This window comes from Cryphonectria parasitica (assembly GCF_011745365.1).
Source record: "Cryphonectria parasitica EP155 unplaced genomic scaffold M406scaffold_9, whole genome shotgun sequence".
NCBI classification, from domain to species: domain Eukaryota; kingdom Fungi; phylum Ascomycota; class Sordariomycetes; order Diaporthales; family Cryphonectriaceae; genus Cryphonectria; species Cryphonectria parasitica.
The window spans coordinates 866,208-881,207 of NW_024468917.1; the positions used below are offsets into that span (position 1 = coordinate 866,208).

Consider the following 15,000-nt stretch of genomic DNA (forward strand, 5'->3'; position numbering starts at 1 on the left):
TTCTTCGCTACCGATCAATGTGCAGACTTGCTTGCGCTTGAAGTTCATCCAGTCATTCGCGTCTGGAACTAGCAGTCTGTTTGATTGAGCTGTTAAATACCTCCGGAAAAGTCCAGTATTACGCGATCACCTCTTTTTTGCTGTTCGAGTCCAACTGATCAGTCCAGTCACTTCAGCCAAATGCACTGAATCAAGATGGACCCTCCTGGTCAATATGAGGGACGAAGCAATATGGACTCCGCAGAACGAGACATGGAGAGCTTGCAAAAAGAGAACGAGCGCCTGAGACAAGATCTGGATGACTGTCGAGGCCAGCTCTTTCAAATATTGCAGAGAACAAAAGGCGTTCCTGAGAGCGACATCAAAAATGCGTTCCACGCAATCTACAGCGGAATCGACGCCTGGATTGATGAAGCCTTCGCTGAAGAAAGCCTGGAATCTGCCTTCCACAATCAATTCAGGAGAGCCAAGTCCGAAAAAGAGCGGTTTCGGTCTTTAGGGCTGCATCCACAATGCTACGCAGACATCAAATGGATTTCGGACTTCGGCCGTTTGGAATACTGCTTTCATATTGTTCTCTGCAGAGTCATCTCAAAATTTCTGACGGATATTACTTTCCGTGGTAAAGAGACCAAGGAGTGGGAGCACTTGTACCCGCACAGCCTTACGAAAGAGGAAATCGTCAAGCTGGTCGATTTACAGAGAGCAATGAAAAATGATTTACATCGAGGTAAGGTAGCGGAGGACGACACGAAAAACTTCGCCTTCTAGGGCACCTCACGCCGCTGATTCCTCATAACGACCCCCTAGCTGACAATCCACTCCAGATGAATCCGAGATATCTCGATGGCGTGGCCAGGCGATTGCCGCCCTTCTCACATTCCCACATCATAGAATTCGGGCTGAGGAAGTATCACGTGTTCACCTGCAGAGGCTGAAAGAGGATTTGGAGGCCTGGTTAGGAAAGATCCCGGGAAGTCTCACAGAGTCCCTGAAGACCAACGTTCTTCAGAGAGCCACAAAGGCACTGGACATGATATGTTGCTCCAACAAGACATACTCTGTTGGCAGTCTCGATATCCCGCCAGGCCCCAACGACGGACAGAATATGCCCGGGCAGTTTAGGGACATGATCACCTGGCGACAAACACCGTCGAGCGCGATCGTGGACCTGCTACAGTGTCTTTGGCCCGTCGTCATGCGCATAGGTGAAAGTGGGCAGGACGATCTGCTCTTAGTCCAGCCAACGTGGCTGGGGTATACAGAGCCCGGACGGCTTCCTAGGCCTCTGACGCCCACACCCAAGAGTTCTTCTCCAGATGAGCATGGCAACAGAAGACCAGATCGCGAGCGTGCGGTATCAAGGAGCTCGAGATCTCAGGGCAACATGGGGCAATTGCAACAGGATCCATCTATCGAAAGATCAAAGAAGTCTATCCAGTCTCTTGAAAACTCCTCGAGCTCGAATCCAGATGCCAAAAAGGTTTCAATCATGAAATACTTTTCGGCGTCACCCACCACTTCTCTGCGTACAAGAGAAGATCATAGACCAAATGCACACGTCGCGCCGGGCGGAAACGAGGACCATCCTTCGACTCTGGTTTCCTCCATTTCGAAACGCTAATACCCATCACGATGGGACTACGCCCGATGAGAATCCCTATCGATCGACAATGAGCATCAGAAACCAATAAATGATTCAGGGTGATACGACTCAGCATTCGAAAAGTAATTCTATCAAACTAGTGTAGTCTAGAAGAGAATATAATGTATTTGGCTGTCCTGAGTAGCCTTATAAGTTTGAAGACATCCTGCCACTGCAGCCCTGGATGTGTTTGTATTGTTTTCGTTGCACCAGCCCTACCAGGAACCACGCCGGTGAAGTAGGCCTGAGAAATTGTGGCTTACGCGTAGAGATCTTCCTCGCTCCCATAGAGTCTCCGAGTCCTCTCCCCTTTGGTAAGTGAATCCAATTTGAATATAAATTAAGACTACTTTCCTGGTTATCGGTATCAATTTCATTCCCGCATTCTCTTTGCAAGTCATTGTTGGTACTGTTATGCTGGCTTTCTGTTCCTCGATCAGCAGCATGGAAAATATTGTGCATAATTAGATGTAATGAATCTTTGTCGGTATCTCACGAGAGCGATACTATCATATCGGGGACCGTGAAATGCTGAATACGGATCGTTTATAGGCATCATATGTGGCCCCGCCCAGCAGGGGGGATATGTACATACAGCAGATTCACTATAGCACAGTTTCACTCGTGTGCTCACTACATCATGCTTGACGTAGTTCCGATCCCAGAATAGCATCAAAGAGCGCAAGAGCTTCCTTTTACGTCCCTACAGAACAGACACTTCTGGAAACATCTCATCATGTGTCCATCTCCTGTCGGGGCATGGCACCAACCCGTCGATTCTCGGGCTGTCTGAGTACATGCCCCTTCGGGTCAACCCCCAAGGACGCGAGCCCAGCGTGCGTTTCCAGGGGGCAAATGAGATTGGGGAAATTATTCTTGACTCTTCTGCTTTGACAGGACTACTGGAGGCTTGTGTCTACGCAATGGGCGAAGACTCGCCTCCATTTTTTGCCCTGCATCGGGTTTCATGCGTCCCCGTCTATTGGAGCCTGCGTCGGCTTATGCCACTCCCGAACCTCCGTCCGGCTCCTTATCATGGATGTTCGACAACCAGTCTTGGGCGCGTCGACATATAAAATATTAATTCTTCCTTTGTCTTGCGGAAGCCTAATTTCATCTGATCATCTCACCGAAAATATCATTCTCTTTGTACGAAGAAAGGGTTTTGTGGTTTGCTGTCTTTTCTGAAAACTGAATTCCTCAAAGTACTTGGTGTATTTTGCATTCCCGAGACACATCCCCGAGATCATCCATCATGGCGGCTCCCTCTGATGTCACACTGAAGACGCTCAACGGCAAATATGCTCTGGTATGTATCTGAACCCTCAGATCTGTCTTTTTCTCCTTTGCTATCAAACTTCCTTTCTTTCTTCGCTAAAGGACAACCCCCCCCCCCCCTCTCAAAACCCCCGAAAATCCAATACAGACCGGAAAAATAAAGACTTGTTCATGTTCGAAATGTACGGGGTGGACGTAAAACGAATATAGGACATACTATAGGTACTGTGAAGACACAGAGACAGTACACTAACACCATCAAACAGAACAAGTCCCTGTCGGATGACAACGACCCGGTCCTCAAGATCCAGGGCGTGGGCTGGATCCAGCGCAAGGCCATCAGCGCGGCCAGTCTAGAGCTGAGCATCAAGGTCTACGAGGAGGGCGGCGTGACCCACCTGGACACGGGCATCAAGCCCTCGCTGGGCCCTGCCTCCACCGAGGAGCGCGTCCTGGACTGGGTCACCGAGGTCGACGTCAAGCACCCGCTGTTCGGCAACGGCAAGGCCCAGAGCAAGTGGGTCAAGGTCGAGGAGCTCGACGACGAGTACCTCTCCAAGGGCTGGGAGGAGGGAACCACCGACCTGGTCCTCGTCCAGAACACCATGGACTCGGGCGTCGTCACCAAGCTGGTCCACGGGTTTGAGGTCATCAAGGGTGAGAGGCACTATGTGAGGCACATTGTGTGCAAGAAGGGCTCCGAGGTCGCCAAGGTGAAGCTGGTCTACGACTACATCGGACCCAACTAAGGGGTTCTTGTTTTTGTTTTTATCTAAACGAATAGGGAATATCTGGCTATGGGATGTATATATGAGGAACAATCGAGGGTGTTGAGACTGGCAGTGTAGACATGTAGGCAGATATACAATGATGTATACATTGGGGCACATTCTGAATACTGTACTGCCCGCACTGGTGTAACTGATTACTTACTATGGTGTCGCTAAACCGGAAACACATATTCCAAAGCAGGCCGTTTCCAGCTCCCTTGGTTTGTGGCTTTTGCCAAGAAAGAGAAGCATGTTAACTCCTTACTTTTCTCGGCTCACCGTTGTGAGTTTGAGTCTTGACTAGCCTCTTGGCTGCATTGAAGCTGACATAGTAAACGATATTCCTCGCCGAATGACGAAAGGAAATAACCTCACTTAATACTCAAAGTTGATAAATACACAATTGCATTTCTTCTCCTCGTGGACAGAGCCAGATTTGACTTTCAAAAGTATCACATCAATCTCATCAGACCCCCCGGAAGAAGAAAAAAAAAGATTATCGCACAGCAAAATGTCAGCAGTCGATCCCAACCGGCCAGACATCAAGGCCTTCATGACCAAAGCCGCCCAGGCCCTCGGCCGCACCCTACCCGCGCCCAAAGACGTCTTCAACTTCGGCGGCAGCAACCCCCAAGCCACCGACGAACTCCTCGCCCTTGCCTTAGCAGGCGAGAAAACCGCAACAACCTCGTGGCCCATCCCGGACCCTCTGCACTGGGGCGTGGGCGACCTGTCTGTGATCCTGGATGGCAGCGGTGGACCCGCGGCCGTCATGAAGACGCTGTCGTTTGTGCAGTGCAGGTTCAAGGACGTGGCGGAGGACTTTGCGCTGGCGGAGGGGGAGGGCGATTATGAGGCGTACCGGGAAGGCCACATTCGTTTCTATGGGCAGCAGGAGGGCGGGCATGACTTTGGAGACGAGAGCATGGTTCTGTGTGAGAGGTTTGAAGTCATTTATCCACAAAGAAAAACACAGGAGAGAGCACTTTGTAAGCTACTTGGGTAAACATTGTCATGTCACTAGCAGTTGGGGAAAAGAAGTGGTGTGGAAAGCCTTTGTTCCATTGTGTCCAAGTTCCCCTGTGTAAAGTACAGTTCTAAAGATACAAAACTATGTGCAGTAAGTTCGTCCCAATGCCCAGCCCTGTTGCGCCTGTCGTGAAGCCAAGCCTTTTCCCAATGCATGCCATGTCTTCATCATCACAAGCCTGTTGTCATCCTTGTGTCTCTCTCTCTCTCTCTCTCGCTTGAATGTCCACAGCTTAGTGGCGGAAGAAGCGCCACTTCCTACGAGAGGAAGCGCTGATGCTCAAGCCCGAGGACGTGCCAGGGGTGCAGGCAGTACCGGCAGCCATGGACATGGAGACGGACCACTCGCCACCAGCCACACACATCTTGTACGAGCTGCCGTCGGAGGCGCAGTCGTAGTCACCAGCCGTGCATGTTCCAGAGCTGCTGGTCGAGGAGGACCCGGTGCTCGTGGAGGTGGAGGCCGATGTAGTGGCGGAAGCGCCGGTAGAGCCGGAGCCGGTGGCGCCAGAGCCGGCACCAGTCACGGTGGGGGCGGCAGCGCTGGCTACAGAGCTGGTGGCGAAGACACCGCCCCCAGTGGCAGAGGCGGCCTCGGTGGAGGCTGAGGAAGCGGCAGCGCTGCTGCTGTCGCCAGTGCTGGCCTCGGTGGCAGTGCTGGAGCTCGCACTGGTGGTGGCAGAGCCGGTGTCATCGCTGGAGCTGTTGCTGTAGGTGACATCCTTGGCAAAGCAGTCGGAGCCGGTGATGGCAACAGGAGTGTACTTGTTGCTGCCGGAGGCGTCGTGGTCGACAGTGGCGCCGGGGAAGGGGTACGTGGGGTCACTGCTCAGGGTGGACTTGCAGCTGTTGAGATCGGCCAGGTTGTACACAGCCAGGGGCGGGTAGCTGTCCAGGGCGTCGCTGCGCATGCGAATGTTCTGGGAGCGGGCCTTGGAGCCCGAGGCGGCCTTGATGGTGATGGGGGCGCAGTTCATGTAGTACTCCTGGGTGCCCGACAGCTTCGAGGTCCACGTCCACGCGTAGCTGTACGTGCCCGCTGGGATGTCCGAGGGGATGGTGACGTCGTAGGTCGACGCGGATGTGCCGTCCTTGGAAGGGCAGCCACCCTCGATGGACAGGATCACAGACCACCGTGTAGTCTGGGAGGGCTGCATGTCTGTAGAGAGAGCCACCTGGCAAGAACCACCCTCGTGGACGGCAGAGCCTGTGAAGGACATGGTAATGCTCTCGCCTGCGGTGGCAGTGTTGGAGAGGCCACTCGTGGAGTAGAATGTGGAGGCATCACCAGTCAGCTGGCACGGGAAGTTGGACCCGGACGAGGACAGAGGGCTGTTTGTGATGGTATCTTTGGCGTAGGGAACAGGGTTGGCCAAGATCATGTGAGCAGACGCAGTGCTGCCAAAAATCGCCAGCGCAGCGGCGAGGTTCTGAGTGAGGGAAACCATGTTGTGTGGAAATTTTGGGGGTATCAGAATGAAGTGTGAAGACTCCTAAAAATGAGAGTTGGGGTCTTGAAAAAGAAGAAAAGTGACAAAAATGGTGTGAAGGGAAAGGATAGAAGCACCAGGCTCTAAACTCAAGATTCGGGTATCTTGGGAAGGGTGGAAGAGAAAGAAGATGATGGTGTCGGAATCAGGTGATGGTGGACGATAGGAAAACGAGAGACTCGAGGCTTTAATACCTGTCAACCTCGAGAGCGCTCCATGAGGCCTCACCCAGTCCAGGCAGAATCGGCTTTGTGGGATAATGTGATTGTCAGTCACCAGTCAACATCGGACCAATTGTGGAGAAACACTGTCCATGCATTAAGGCTTTGCTGGGAGCCACAACCAGTCTTTGGACGAGAGCTTTGAGCCCCTGAGGCTCCAAGAGGCAAGGGTCTTGTTCTCTACCAGGGGAGGCGGTCTACTTACAGGGTAAATACTATGGTACGCAAAACAAACGAAACAAAGGATTTCCGAGTTGCCCGAAGAGTGTTGTTCATCCCCTCCATGACAGGCTGCAGGAGAAGCTTAGGTCGAATGGAAGCCCAGCCCCTGAACTTGTGAACAGGAGAAGCTAGGTGTGGGCCTAGGGGGTTGGACCAATCGTCTTACACCAAAGTACCCCCTCCTGGCATATGCGAGACGACGCCTTGTCTGGACCGACGGGGGGGGCGGCAAACCTCCCCTGACGATCCCAGCTCACAAGCGCCGTTCAGTGGCGGCGGGCTCCCACCCTTGCACTGCCTGCGTGCCTGCAACGCATGGACGCCAGCGCTGAGTGGATGACCAACAGCAGGCGGCGCATACCAACCAAACATCCTTACCTAGCTGTGAGCATCTGCCGACTCCCGCCTGTTTCGACTTTGCAGCCGCCAGCCCCTGGCCATTGGTAAACAAGATCTTGTTCCTCCGTCCAAAGACTCCACTCTTGACAAAGAACAACACCTTTGCCACCCACATTCATGCATGCTATTTTCATGCAGGCCCTGTATTTCTCCGTTCATTGACACCGGAGATCCTCAGGCAGGGGCAGGGTGACTCTGTTGAACCTTGAAAGCTTGTCGGGATCTCTCCAACGCGGGGATGTGTCAAAACTGCAGCTCTGCTACGAACGATTGGATCGTGGAGGTTGAACAGGTCATTCTCGGATCCACGGGTGCCGTATGTTCACGATGACCATGTGAAGATGCTACGTAGCAGCAGGCCGAGGAGGTATCTGCAACTGTGCTCTTCTGATCGCTGTTGGTTGTGACAAGGGCCGCCGGCGGACCCACGAGCTTAATCAGGGGCTCCTATTCTCTCACTCCCTCCGACTTATGTAATTACCCCAGAAATTCCTTAATCTGGTCAAGATGTACAGTTGGGCCATTTGTTGGCCTCCCTCCCGCCGCCCGCCGCCCACAAGATTCTGACCGCGACCAGTGACCATGACCCAGGTCTGAAAATTCTGGTAATCTCATTGCAGTGGTCTAGCAACAGTAGCTATTAACCATAATATCAAACTTAGCTTGTTTACGTAGCTAACGTTCCTCAAGCACACCGTCGTGTTCCACCAAAAAATTTTTTTTTGCAATTCTGGCAAAAGAGTTGTGGCATCGTCATGTTGCGCCGAGGCGTGCGGCACATCCGTGGCTAAGTGCGAGTTCTGCTTCAGGACGATACAAGGATGCTGAGATCCTGAATCTATCCTGGCATGCCGGGATAGTTCCGCCACAATCTGATTTAACCCGATTTTTGTATCGCTAGGACCTCCTCTTCGCCTGTGATGGACCGCAGGCACTGCGGAGGGGTAGGTTCCAGCCTAGCCCCTTGCCTCCGCGCTCGCCAAAATATCCTCCTCCCAAGCCTCGTTTTTGTTGGCACCCAGCTGACACCAATCTTGAGGCCTCGTGGCGGAGGGGTCAGACTTGTTTTGTATGCATTGAAAATCCAGAATCCAGCACACCTCCCGAAATGTACCCCAGCACTGCCATCCTCGGCCACCTGCATGTTCAATTTGCATCTCACCATGCCGAGCGTGGCTGAAGGATTAGACCTCTCCCCATGCCAACAGCGTAGGATGGTCACAGGAGCCCACAGCCAATTTGTTCGAAACAAAGGGAATGCTTAATAGGGGCGATGGGAATCTCTCGTATGTTCATGGTGCTGAGATCCAACTTAGGAACTGGAAGCGTGAGCCTCGGTGAGTGCCGAGGTTCGGCTTCAAATGCAGGCTACTCATCGATTTGGCCACCCAGCCGGCGTCTCCTCTCAGCTTCTCTCTCCAGACGCTGCAAGTTGTCCTGCGTATCTTCCACCAGCTTCTTCAGGCCGAGCTCATGTTCCAGACCGGCATCACCAAACGTATTCATCATGTAGGTCTGATAGCGCTGGGACAACAGACCAAATGCAACGTAAGCGACGGCTCCGTAGGCGCCTATTCGTGTGCCGTGCCAAGCCATACTGGTGAGGAACGGAAGCCGAGTCATCTGAGGATGGGCGAAGCGAACGAACTTGGGCTGGTAAAAGGGCATTCTGAATGTCGCGGCTCCACGCCAGAGGAGAAATGCCGTCACGCCTAGAGCGAACGGGCGGTCGTAGGAGGCTGCCACAACCCCCTTGGAGACATGAAAGGTGAATAAGGAAAGCTCCTCGGGCGTCAACCGCCGGCCCGCCACGCGAGTGACGTGCAGTGCCTCGTTCCAAAGCTTATTGCGGTACCAGTCCTCGTCGTACCCCCAAAAGGACGACAGGAGCGGCATCTGGCGTAGTGGTCGCGGGTCCCATGATCGCAGGTAAGCTGAATTCTCGCTGCGTTCCACCCAGGCGACAACTTGGTCCTCGATCTCGTCTTCCTCCTCTGGGGTGTCGTAAGTGGTCACCGGCCTTGGTGGTGGGTCTTGCCTGAGGTTCATGTCTTCGGATGCGGCGACATCTCGACGCCCTGTATCGTCATCGCCTGCACCTGAGGCCGTAGCCATACTGTCACCCTGGCTGAGAGTATGTCGTTGCACAGTTGGGAATGGTGTTGTCGTGGTCAGAGAGGTCTGAGGTCTGATAACTTCACTGAAACAGGATCTGGACCTTCTCAACGCGTGGATTGTCTACGCATTCTCAGCTGGGCGCTGAGGCTGAGAAAGTTTCCGCACGCCGGTAAGCGTGGACGGCCCCACTTAAATTGCTATCTTGAGCCATTCAGAAGAGTTCACGTGATACTGATCCTCGTACATCTGTGACGCCTTCCTCGATGTTGACAACATGCCGGTGTGAGCAAGCAGGGAATGTGCTAATAGTTTTAAAGTTCCAGGACGAGACTACATCACTCTTCTCTTATTCTAGCGATCTGAGCGATACCTATGGAAGCCCAGAGTCAGAGGAATGAGGCGATTCATGCATGTTAAGTGGGACACATACGTTGACCTTCCCAAAAAAAATTGTGCCTGGGCCTGCAGGTCACAGATGAGATAGTATTTCAGGTCTTGATAAAAATGGCTGACGTCTGTGATGTGTCTGGTATCCTAGTCACATTGTTGTTCTTGTGGTGGTTTTTCTTCCTTGGGGCGACCCCCCCGGGGGGGAAGGATTCCCTATTGAACCCTCTTACACTTACTCAGAGTTCCACTACCTAACGTGGAACAGGACCTGGGGGAAGGGGGCAAACATGATTGAGCGACGCCACTGAAGCTGTGCTTAATGCTTCATATTGGTTCAGAACTATAGTCCCAAAGAAGGTTGTATCTTCTCTTGAAAAGTAGCTTCGCATGATGGCTATGGTCAACTGCTCAAATTGCCTCTGTCGCCTTCGTAGCACATCCAGTACGATCAAGAAAATGCACAGATTGATGGACAATGGTGATAACCAAAGGCCATGAGTTATTGGAGGTTATTTTTCTCACTGGCAAATGAAATCGTTGCAGAATGCAGGTGTTGTTTGCATGAGACATTTGCAGTAAATCAGTAATTTGTGACTTTGCAGCAGCTGATTCCGAGAGAAAAGCTCATGACAGAAAAGTCAATGCGATGCAAGATTAATCAAGTAGCTACCATGAGGTGAAGATGACGACATCTTTCATAAAAACAATATATCTGAAATATATTTCAAGAAAGATCGTTGGATAGACGTTGTCGTTGCTGGAGGTTTGCTGAGCACTCATTACTATGTTGCAAACTGAGAGGCGGAATTATTTTCAGGCTGCGCCATAAAGAAAAGGATATTGAACAAGATCTCTGAGTTACGCTTCTCTTACAATGCACACGAGGTTTAGAGCACCTTTGAGGGGCGTGGGAAAAGAAGGCTATTAGTAGTAGCAAGAATACTAGGAGGCAGGAAGCACCAACGAATGAAACCCTGAACGCTGGAGCCTTGCCTTCCGAACCCCAACGTTGAACGACCGCAAACAAGTGTGGAGATGACATCTTTTCTAGAGTTTCATTTGCTACTCATGACTAAGCCCCAGGGAGAAAGGTCACCCAGTCCAACATTTGTTGTCCTCCTTACCCCTCAACTCCAGGGCTCCAAACAAACAAGCACCCATCAGTCCCGACAATACACTACCATCCTCAACCAACTTCAAAGAAACACTCCAGCGCCATCAGAACCATGTCCGATCAAGACGACAAAGCTGACAGCCAGATGGCTTCCAAGAGGTCTGAGGACCTGAAGGAAAACCAGGGTACGTGACATACCCGACATTCCCATCTTGGTACGACGCGTACTGCACGCGTGTGCTACAACATCAACCCCTCTCTTTGGTGTTGTACACCTTCTGATACCTCATGATGCAAGATTGACTGGAACTGAAAATTGTGTGCTCTTACAGTAGATCCCAACAAGAAGGAGGTGGCTGGCCATGCTGTCAAAGAGATGGAACCTGAGGCTGCTAATCAAAGTGAAGCTAAGCATGTTGCCATCAAGAAGGACGACGAGGACCAGCCAGGTGCCATCAAAAAGGATGGAAAGCCACAGCCATATGCCAGTCAAGGCGATGATGAGACCCTGTCGATCATCAGCCAGGGCGAGCTCCAGTCAGCTGCTGATAACAAACTCTTGGATGATGTCCAGGAGTCCCTCATGTCAGCAATTAACAAGAAAAAGTCATCCTTTGGTCCTCGAGGCTTTGAGAAGCCTACCACCAGGATGAAGCGCGATTATGTCCACATTGGAGAGAAGTACAGGATCTATGCCGTAGGTCACCGCAAGGATGAGCGACCTGAGCCTGAGGTTGTCAAGAGAACTGGAAACTATGAGGATGACTACAGTGCGTTACCTGCCCAGTGCTTAAAATTACCTCACCTGTTTCAATTACAAGTCACAATCCGTGGGACATGATGCTTCTGACTAACAAGACTTGCCAGTTCGTGCCTGCTACGAGGCTGATTACCCCATTGTCAACCATGATGCTGAGACTGACTGGGACCGCCGCGGTAAGCCTCACGGTTGTAGCGCTGACGGCGAGCCAGCCTGGCCTAACAACAAGGTCCCGGAGGGCATCAACATGGAGATGATGCGCCAGGATCTGCTTTTCAACTTTCAGTCCCCCACGACGGGCTGGCAGGCCGCCGGTGACACCTGCGCCGCCAAGCGCGCGATGACCAGCGCGCCGTCCGACAAGATCCCTGGCTACCGCGACCGTTCATACGCCGTCCCGAACTACTCCTGCCACAAAACCAGCTTCTCCAAGCCCTCTTCCAACGACTGGCACCACGCCGGCGACACATGCGCCGGCAAGCGCGCCATGGGAGGCGGTGCCGCTCCCGATACCTCTTACCAGAACGAGGCCCATGCTAGCAACGACCACGCCCTCGGCTACGGTTTTACCAGGCGCGAGCGCGGTGTTGCCACCCAGAACAGCCCCAGTGATTTTGGCGGTGACGCTTGTGCCTGGGCCCGCTCTCACATCTCCTAGAGAAGCACCTGCCGTTTCCCTTAGAGGTAGCGGGATGATATCGGCTGCAGGTGGGGGAAACGATGTTAGACTGGGAGATTTGTACATAAAGAAGGCCTTGATTTTCGAACTGTACAATTCCTTCTGAGACGTTGTGACACTGACCCAGATGACGACATCTGAGGCCGTCACTAGGGAAGAGCAGAAGGGGGCCGTATGGTAACAGGGCAATCCTCAAATGAGAAAATATCATGATTCATTACATTGCACTTGATATTAACAAATTTTGACATGAATGTGCAAGCAGCACTGCAACCAATAGAATACGCCGCGGTAAGTGGTGGCAAAAGCTTGCCAAAGATGCACAACCATTGGGAAAATGATACATCAGCAGAAGCCACCCACCAAACTTGCCGTGATATCGCCGAACGGCTTGTTGCGCCTTTGCAATAGACTTTGACTGGGTATTTCTCCAAGAGCGTCATCAGGCGACTGCCATGCAGCATCTGTGGGAAGCAATGGCACTTGTCATTACGTGTTTTGGGGAAAATGCACATTATCCAAAAGTTACAAAACGTGCAAATGGACCCCCCTCCCACCTGACTCCTCACACTCGTGATTGAGAGCTCGTGGTTTGAACATCGTGACGCTGCACTCACGAACCTCTCTGAGACTTGGTAATTTTTGGTCAAGAGAGAAGAACAACGGATTAAAATGTCGTCAACAGCGGGAAAAGTATGTCCTACCCCCCCTTCCGGGCCAAAAGAAGAAGAAAGAAAGAAAGAAACAAAACACCTACATATCTATCCAGATGGCACGAGGGTGTCCATCATGTGAATGGCGTCCAAGAACATAACAGCAGGAGATGCACCAGCTGAAGCTTATTTATCCAGACAATTACCTGCAAGGCGGCCGTCGCCTGGGAGGCTGGCAAGGACCTGACGCTGGAGGACATCGAGGTAGCGCCGCCCAAGGCTCACGAGGTGCGCATTGAGATTTACTATACTGGCGTCTGCCACACAGGTCAGCAGTCCCCTCTAACTTCTGCAATGTCGCGCGGCTCTACATAATTTCAAGGATTCGAGGGCGATGGATAGACCAACGCCCAGAGCTGACCTGCAGTGGATGATCAGATGCGTACACGCTCTCGGGTAAGGACCCAGAGGGTGCATTCCCCATCGTCCTTGGACACGAGGGCGCCGGTGTCGTCGAGTCTGTGGGTGAGGGCGTCACAAATGTGAAACCTGGCGATCACGTCGTCGCGCTGTAGTAAGTTTTTGGTTTTCTTTTTGCATTTCTCTTCTACGCCTTGGGCCGCTCGGCGGTCTCGGCCTCTCCTGCTGCCCTTCCCCTCATGCCCCCTCCCCGGCCAAGTAGATCAACTCGGGGGTCTCAATCGACCCCTCCTTTTCAGCAGTGGAGGTCCTGCGGGAGACTGCAGCGCTGACGTCGACACCTGCAGCACCCCAGAATGTAAGGAGTGTAAGTTCTGCAAGTCGGGCAAGACGAACCTGTGTGGCAAGATCCGGGCTACCCAGGGCAAGGGAGTGATGCCGGACGGGACGACGCGTTTCAAGTGCAAAGGCAAGGATCTGCTCCATTTCATGGGCACCTCGACCTTCTCGCAGTATACCGTCGTGGCCGACATCTCCGTCGTGGCGGTGCAGCAGGATGCCCCGATGGAAAAGACGTGCCTCCTGGGTTGTGGTATTACCACGGGCTACGGCGCGGCCAGGATTACAGCAAACGTCGAGGAGGGCTCCAACATCGCTGTCTTCGGTGCTGGGTGCGTCGGGTTGAGTGTTGTCCAGGGTGCAGTGGTGAACAAGGCTGGGAAGATCATCATCGTCGACTTGAACCCGGACAAGGAGGAATGGGGGAAGAAGTTCGGTGCGACGGACTTCGTGAACCCGTCCAAGCTGCCAGAGGGGACGAGCATCCAAGACAAGCTCATCGAGATGACGGACGGAGGCTGCGACTACACCTTTGACTGTACCGGCAACGTCGGCGTCATGAGGGCCGCCCTGGAAGCATGCCACAAGGGCTGGGGTCAGAGTATTGTCATCGGAGTTGCTGCAGCGGGTCAAGAAATCTCGACACGGCGTAAGCCCCCCCCCCCCCCAAAGGCCACCCCCGGAGCCCCTTTCCCTCGAGGCCATCCACAGGTCCATGTGCTAAAGCCATATCTTTCTTGTTTAGCCTTCCAGCTCGTGACCGGACGTGTCTGGCGCGGCTGTGCCTTCGGTGGCGTCAAGGGCCGATCCCAGTTGCCAGGCCTGGTGACTGACTACCTCGAGGGACGGCTCAAGGTGGACGAGTTCATCACGCACCGCAAGACACTGGCCGAGATTAATAGCGCCTTTGAGGCCATGCACGGGGGTGACTGCATCCGTGCCGTGGTTGATATGCGGAGTAAGTAGTTCTGCTTCGTCAAGCTGTATCCAGACCACCCGTACACGTATGATGAGATGAGGGGAAGTATTCATTCTATCATTTCTCGTCACTACCCTTGTCCCCTTTAGCTATTTGAGTTCGGTCGCTCACGGCCGCGTCAAGGCCGCCCGATCAGGGCTATGCTCTGACGAGGAGCGACCTCGGATCGACATTCGGGAGAACGAAACCTCTTTCTCGGTCAATCTAGACGTGCCACAGATGATGTGGCTTCGGATGAAACCTGACGGGAAGGATTCCAGAATTGTCAAATGTCAGGCAGATGTTGCGACCTTGCACCGTGCTGCTTATGTATAAGTATTGAGTTCGAAAAGTTAGGAGCAGAATGCCAAATATAACTGCGTACAAGAAGGATCATGTCTTGGGAAATGAAACTGTGATGTTACATAATGCATTGATAATGTACAAAAGAAGAAGAGAGAAGAACAACAGAAAACGAAGAGAAAGAGTGAGTGTGAAGAAGGGGCGAGGTAGAG

The 15,000-nt window shown here is 52.7% G+C and overlaps 7 protein-coding genes across 7 annotated transcripts; 5 read left to right on the forward strand and 2 right to left on the reverse strand.

Moving 5' to 3' along the window:
- Positions 1-184: 184 nt before the first annotated feature.
- On the forward strand, positions 185-1,624 carry M406DRAFT_353489 (uncharacterized protein; the record flags this gene model as incomplete). The annotated part of the gene is made up of 2 exons (XM_040922768.1): positions 185-730; positions 828-1,624. Exons 1-2 carry the CDS (start codon positions 196-198, stop codon positions 1,622-1,624), a joined length of 1,332 nt encoding a protein of 443 aa, XP_040771654.1. The 5' UTR covers positions 185-195.
- A 1,153-nt stretch (positions 1,625-2,777) lies between these two features.
- Positions 2,778-3,791, forward strand: M406DRAFT_358294 (uncharacterized protein). Its single transcript, XM_040923857.1, has 2 exons — positions 2,778-2,954; positions 3,190-3,791. Exons 1-2 carry the CDS (start codon positions 2,901-2,903, stop codon positions 3,670-3,672), a joined length of 537 nt encoding a protein of 178 aa, XP_040771655.1. The 5' UTR covers positions 2,778-2,900; the 3' UTR covers positions 3,673-3,791.
- A 413-nt stretch (positions 3,792-4,204) lies between these two features.
- M406DRAFT_267419 (PUA-like protein) lies at positions 4,205-4,699 on the forward strand (the record flags this gene model as incomplete). Its single annotated transcript, XM_040917877.1, has 1 exon — positions 4,205-4,699. One exon carries the CDS (start codon positions 4,205-4,207, stop codon positions 4,697-4,699), a length of 495 nt encoding a protein of 164 aa, XP_040771656.1.
- An 811-nt stretch (positions 4,700-5,510) lies between these two features.
- On the reverse strand, positions 5,511-6,170 carry M406DRAFT_268380 (uncharacterized protein; the record flags this gene model as incomplete). The annotated part of the gene is made up of 1 exon (XM_040917935.1): positions 5,511-6,170. A coding segment is annotated over one exon (660 nt), but the record flags the coding sequence as incomplete, so codon positions are not given.
- Positions 6,171-7,960: 1,790 nt separating this feature from the next.
- M406DRAFT_353492 (uncharacterized protein) lies at positions 7,961-9,169 on the reverse strand (the record flags this gene model as incomplete). Its single annotated transcript, XM_040922769.1, has 1 exon — positions 7,961-9,169. The coding sequence occupies one exon, from the start codon at positions 9,167-9,169 to the stop codon at positions 8,423-8,425; it is 747 nt and encodes a 248-aa protein (XP_040771658.1). The 3' UTR covers positions 7,961-8,422.
- Positions 9,170-10,788: 1,619 nt separating this feature from the next.
- Positions 10,789-12,094, forward strand: M406DRAFT_334307 (uncharacterized protein; the record flags this gene model as incomplete). The annotated part of the gene is made up of 4 exons (XM_040920924.1): positions 10,789-10,861; positions 11,009-11,446; positions 11,544-11,612; positions 11,649-12,094. The coding sequence occupies 4 exons, from the start codon at positions 10,789-10,791 to the stop codon at positions 12,092-12,094; spliced, it is 1,026 nt and encodes a 341-aa protein (XP_040771659.1).
- Positions 12,095-12,716: 622 nt separating this feature from the next.
- Positions 12,717-14,916, forward strand: M406DRAFT_324448 (alcohol dehydrogenase). Its single transcript, XM_040919871.1, has 5 exons — positions 12,717-12,808; positions 12,967-13,096; positions 13,207-13,342; positions 13,536-14,176; positions 14,273-14,916. The coding sequence occupies exons 1-5, from the start codon at positions 12,788-12,790 to the stop codon at positions 14,491-14,493; spliced, it is 1,149 nt and encodes a 382-aa protein (XP_040771660.1). The 5' UTR covers positions 12,717-12,787; the 3' UTR covers positions 14,494-14,916.
- Positions 14,917-15,000: the final 84 nt, after the last annotated feature.

What these genes read in the sequence shown, in the direction of transcription:
- M406DRAFT_358294 (XM_040923857.1), top strand. Translation starts at nt 2,901, where the DNA reads ATGGCGGCTCCCTCTGATGTCACACTGAAGACGCTCAACGGCAAATAT. An exon ending in TCAACGGCAAATATGCTCTG is followed by an intron (nt 2,955 to 3,189) that starts GTATGTATCTGA and finishes ACCATCAAACAG; the next exon opens with AACAAGTCCCTGTCGGATGA.
- M406DRAFT_324448 (XM_040919871.1), top strand. Translation starts at nt 12,788, where the DNA reads ATGTCGTCAACAGCGGGAAAA. An exon ending in TGTCGTCAACAGCGGGAAAA is followed by an intron (nt 12,809 to 12,966) that starts GTATGTCCTACC and finishes TTATTTATCCAG; the next exon opens with ACAATTACCTGCAAGGCGGC. An exon ending in TACTGGCGTCTGCCACACAG is followed by an intron (nt 13,097 to 13,206) that starts GTCAGCAGTCCC and finishes GTGGATGATCAG; the next exon opens with ATGCGTACACGCTCTCGGGT.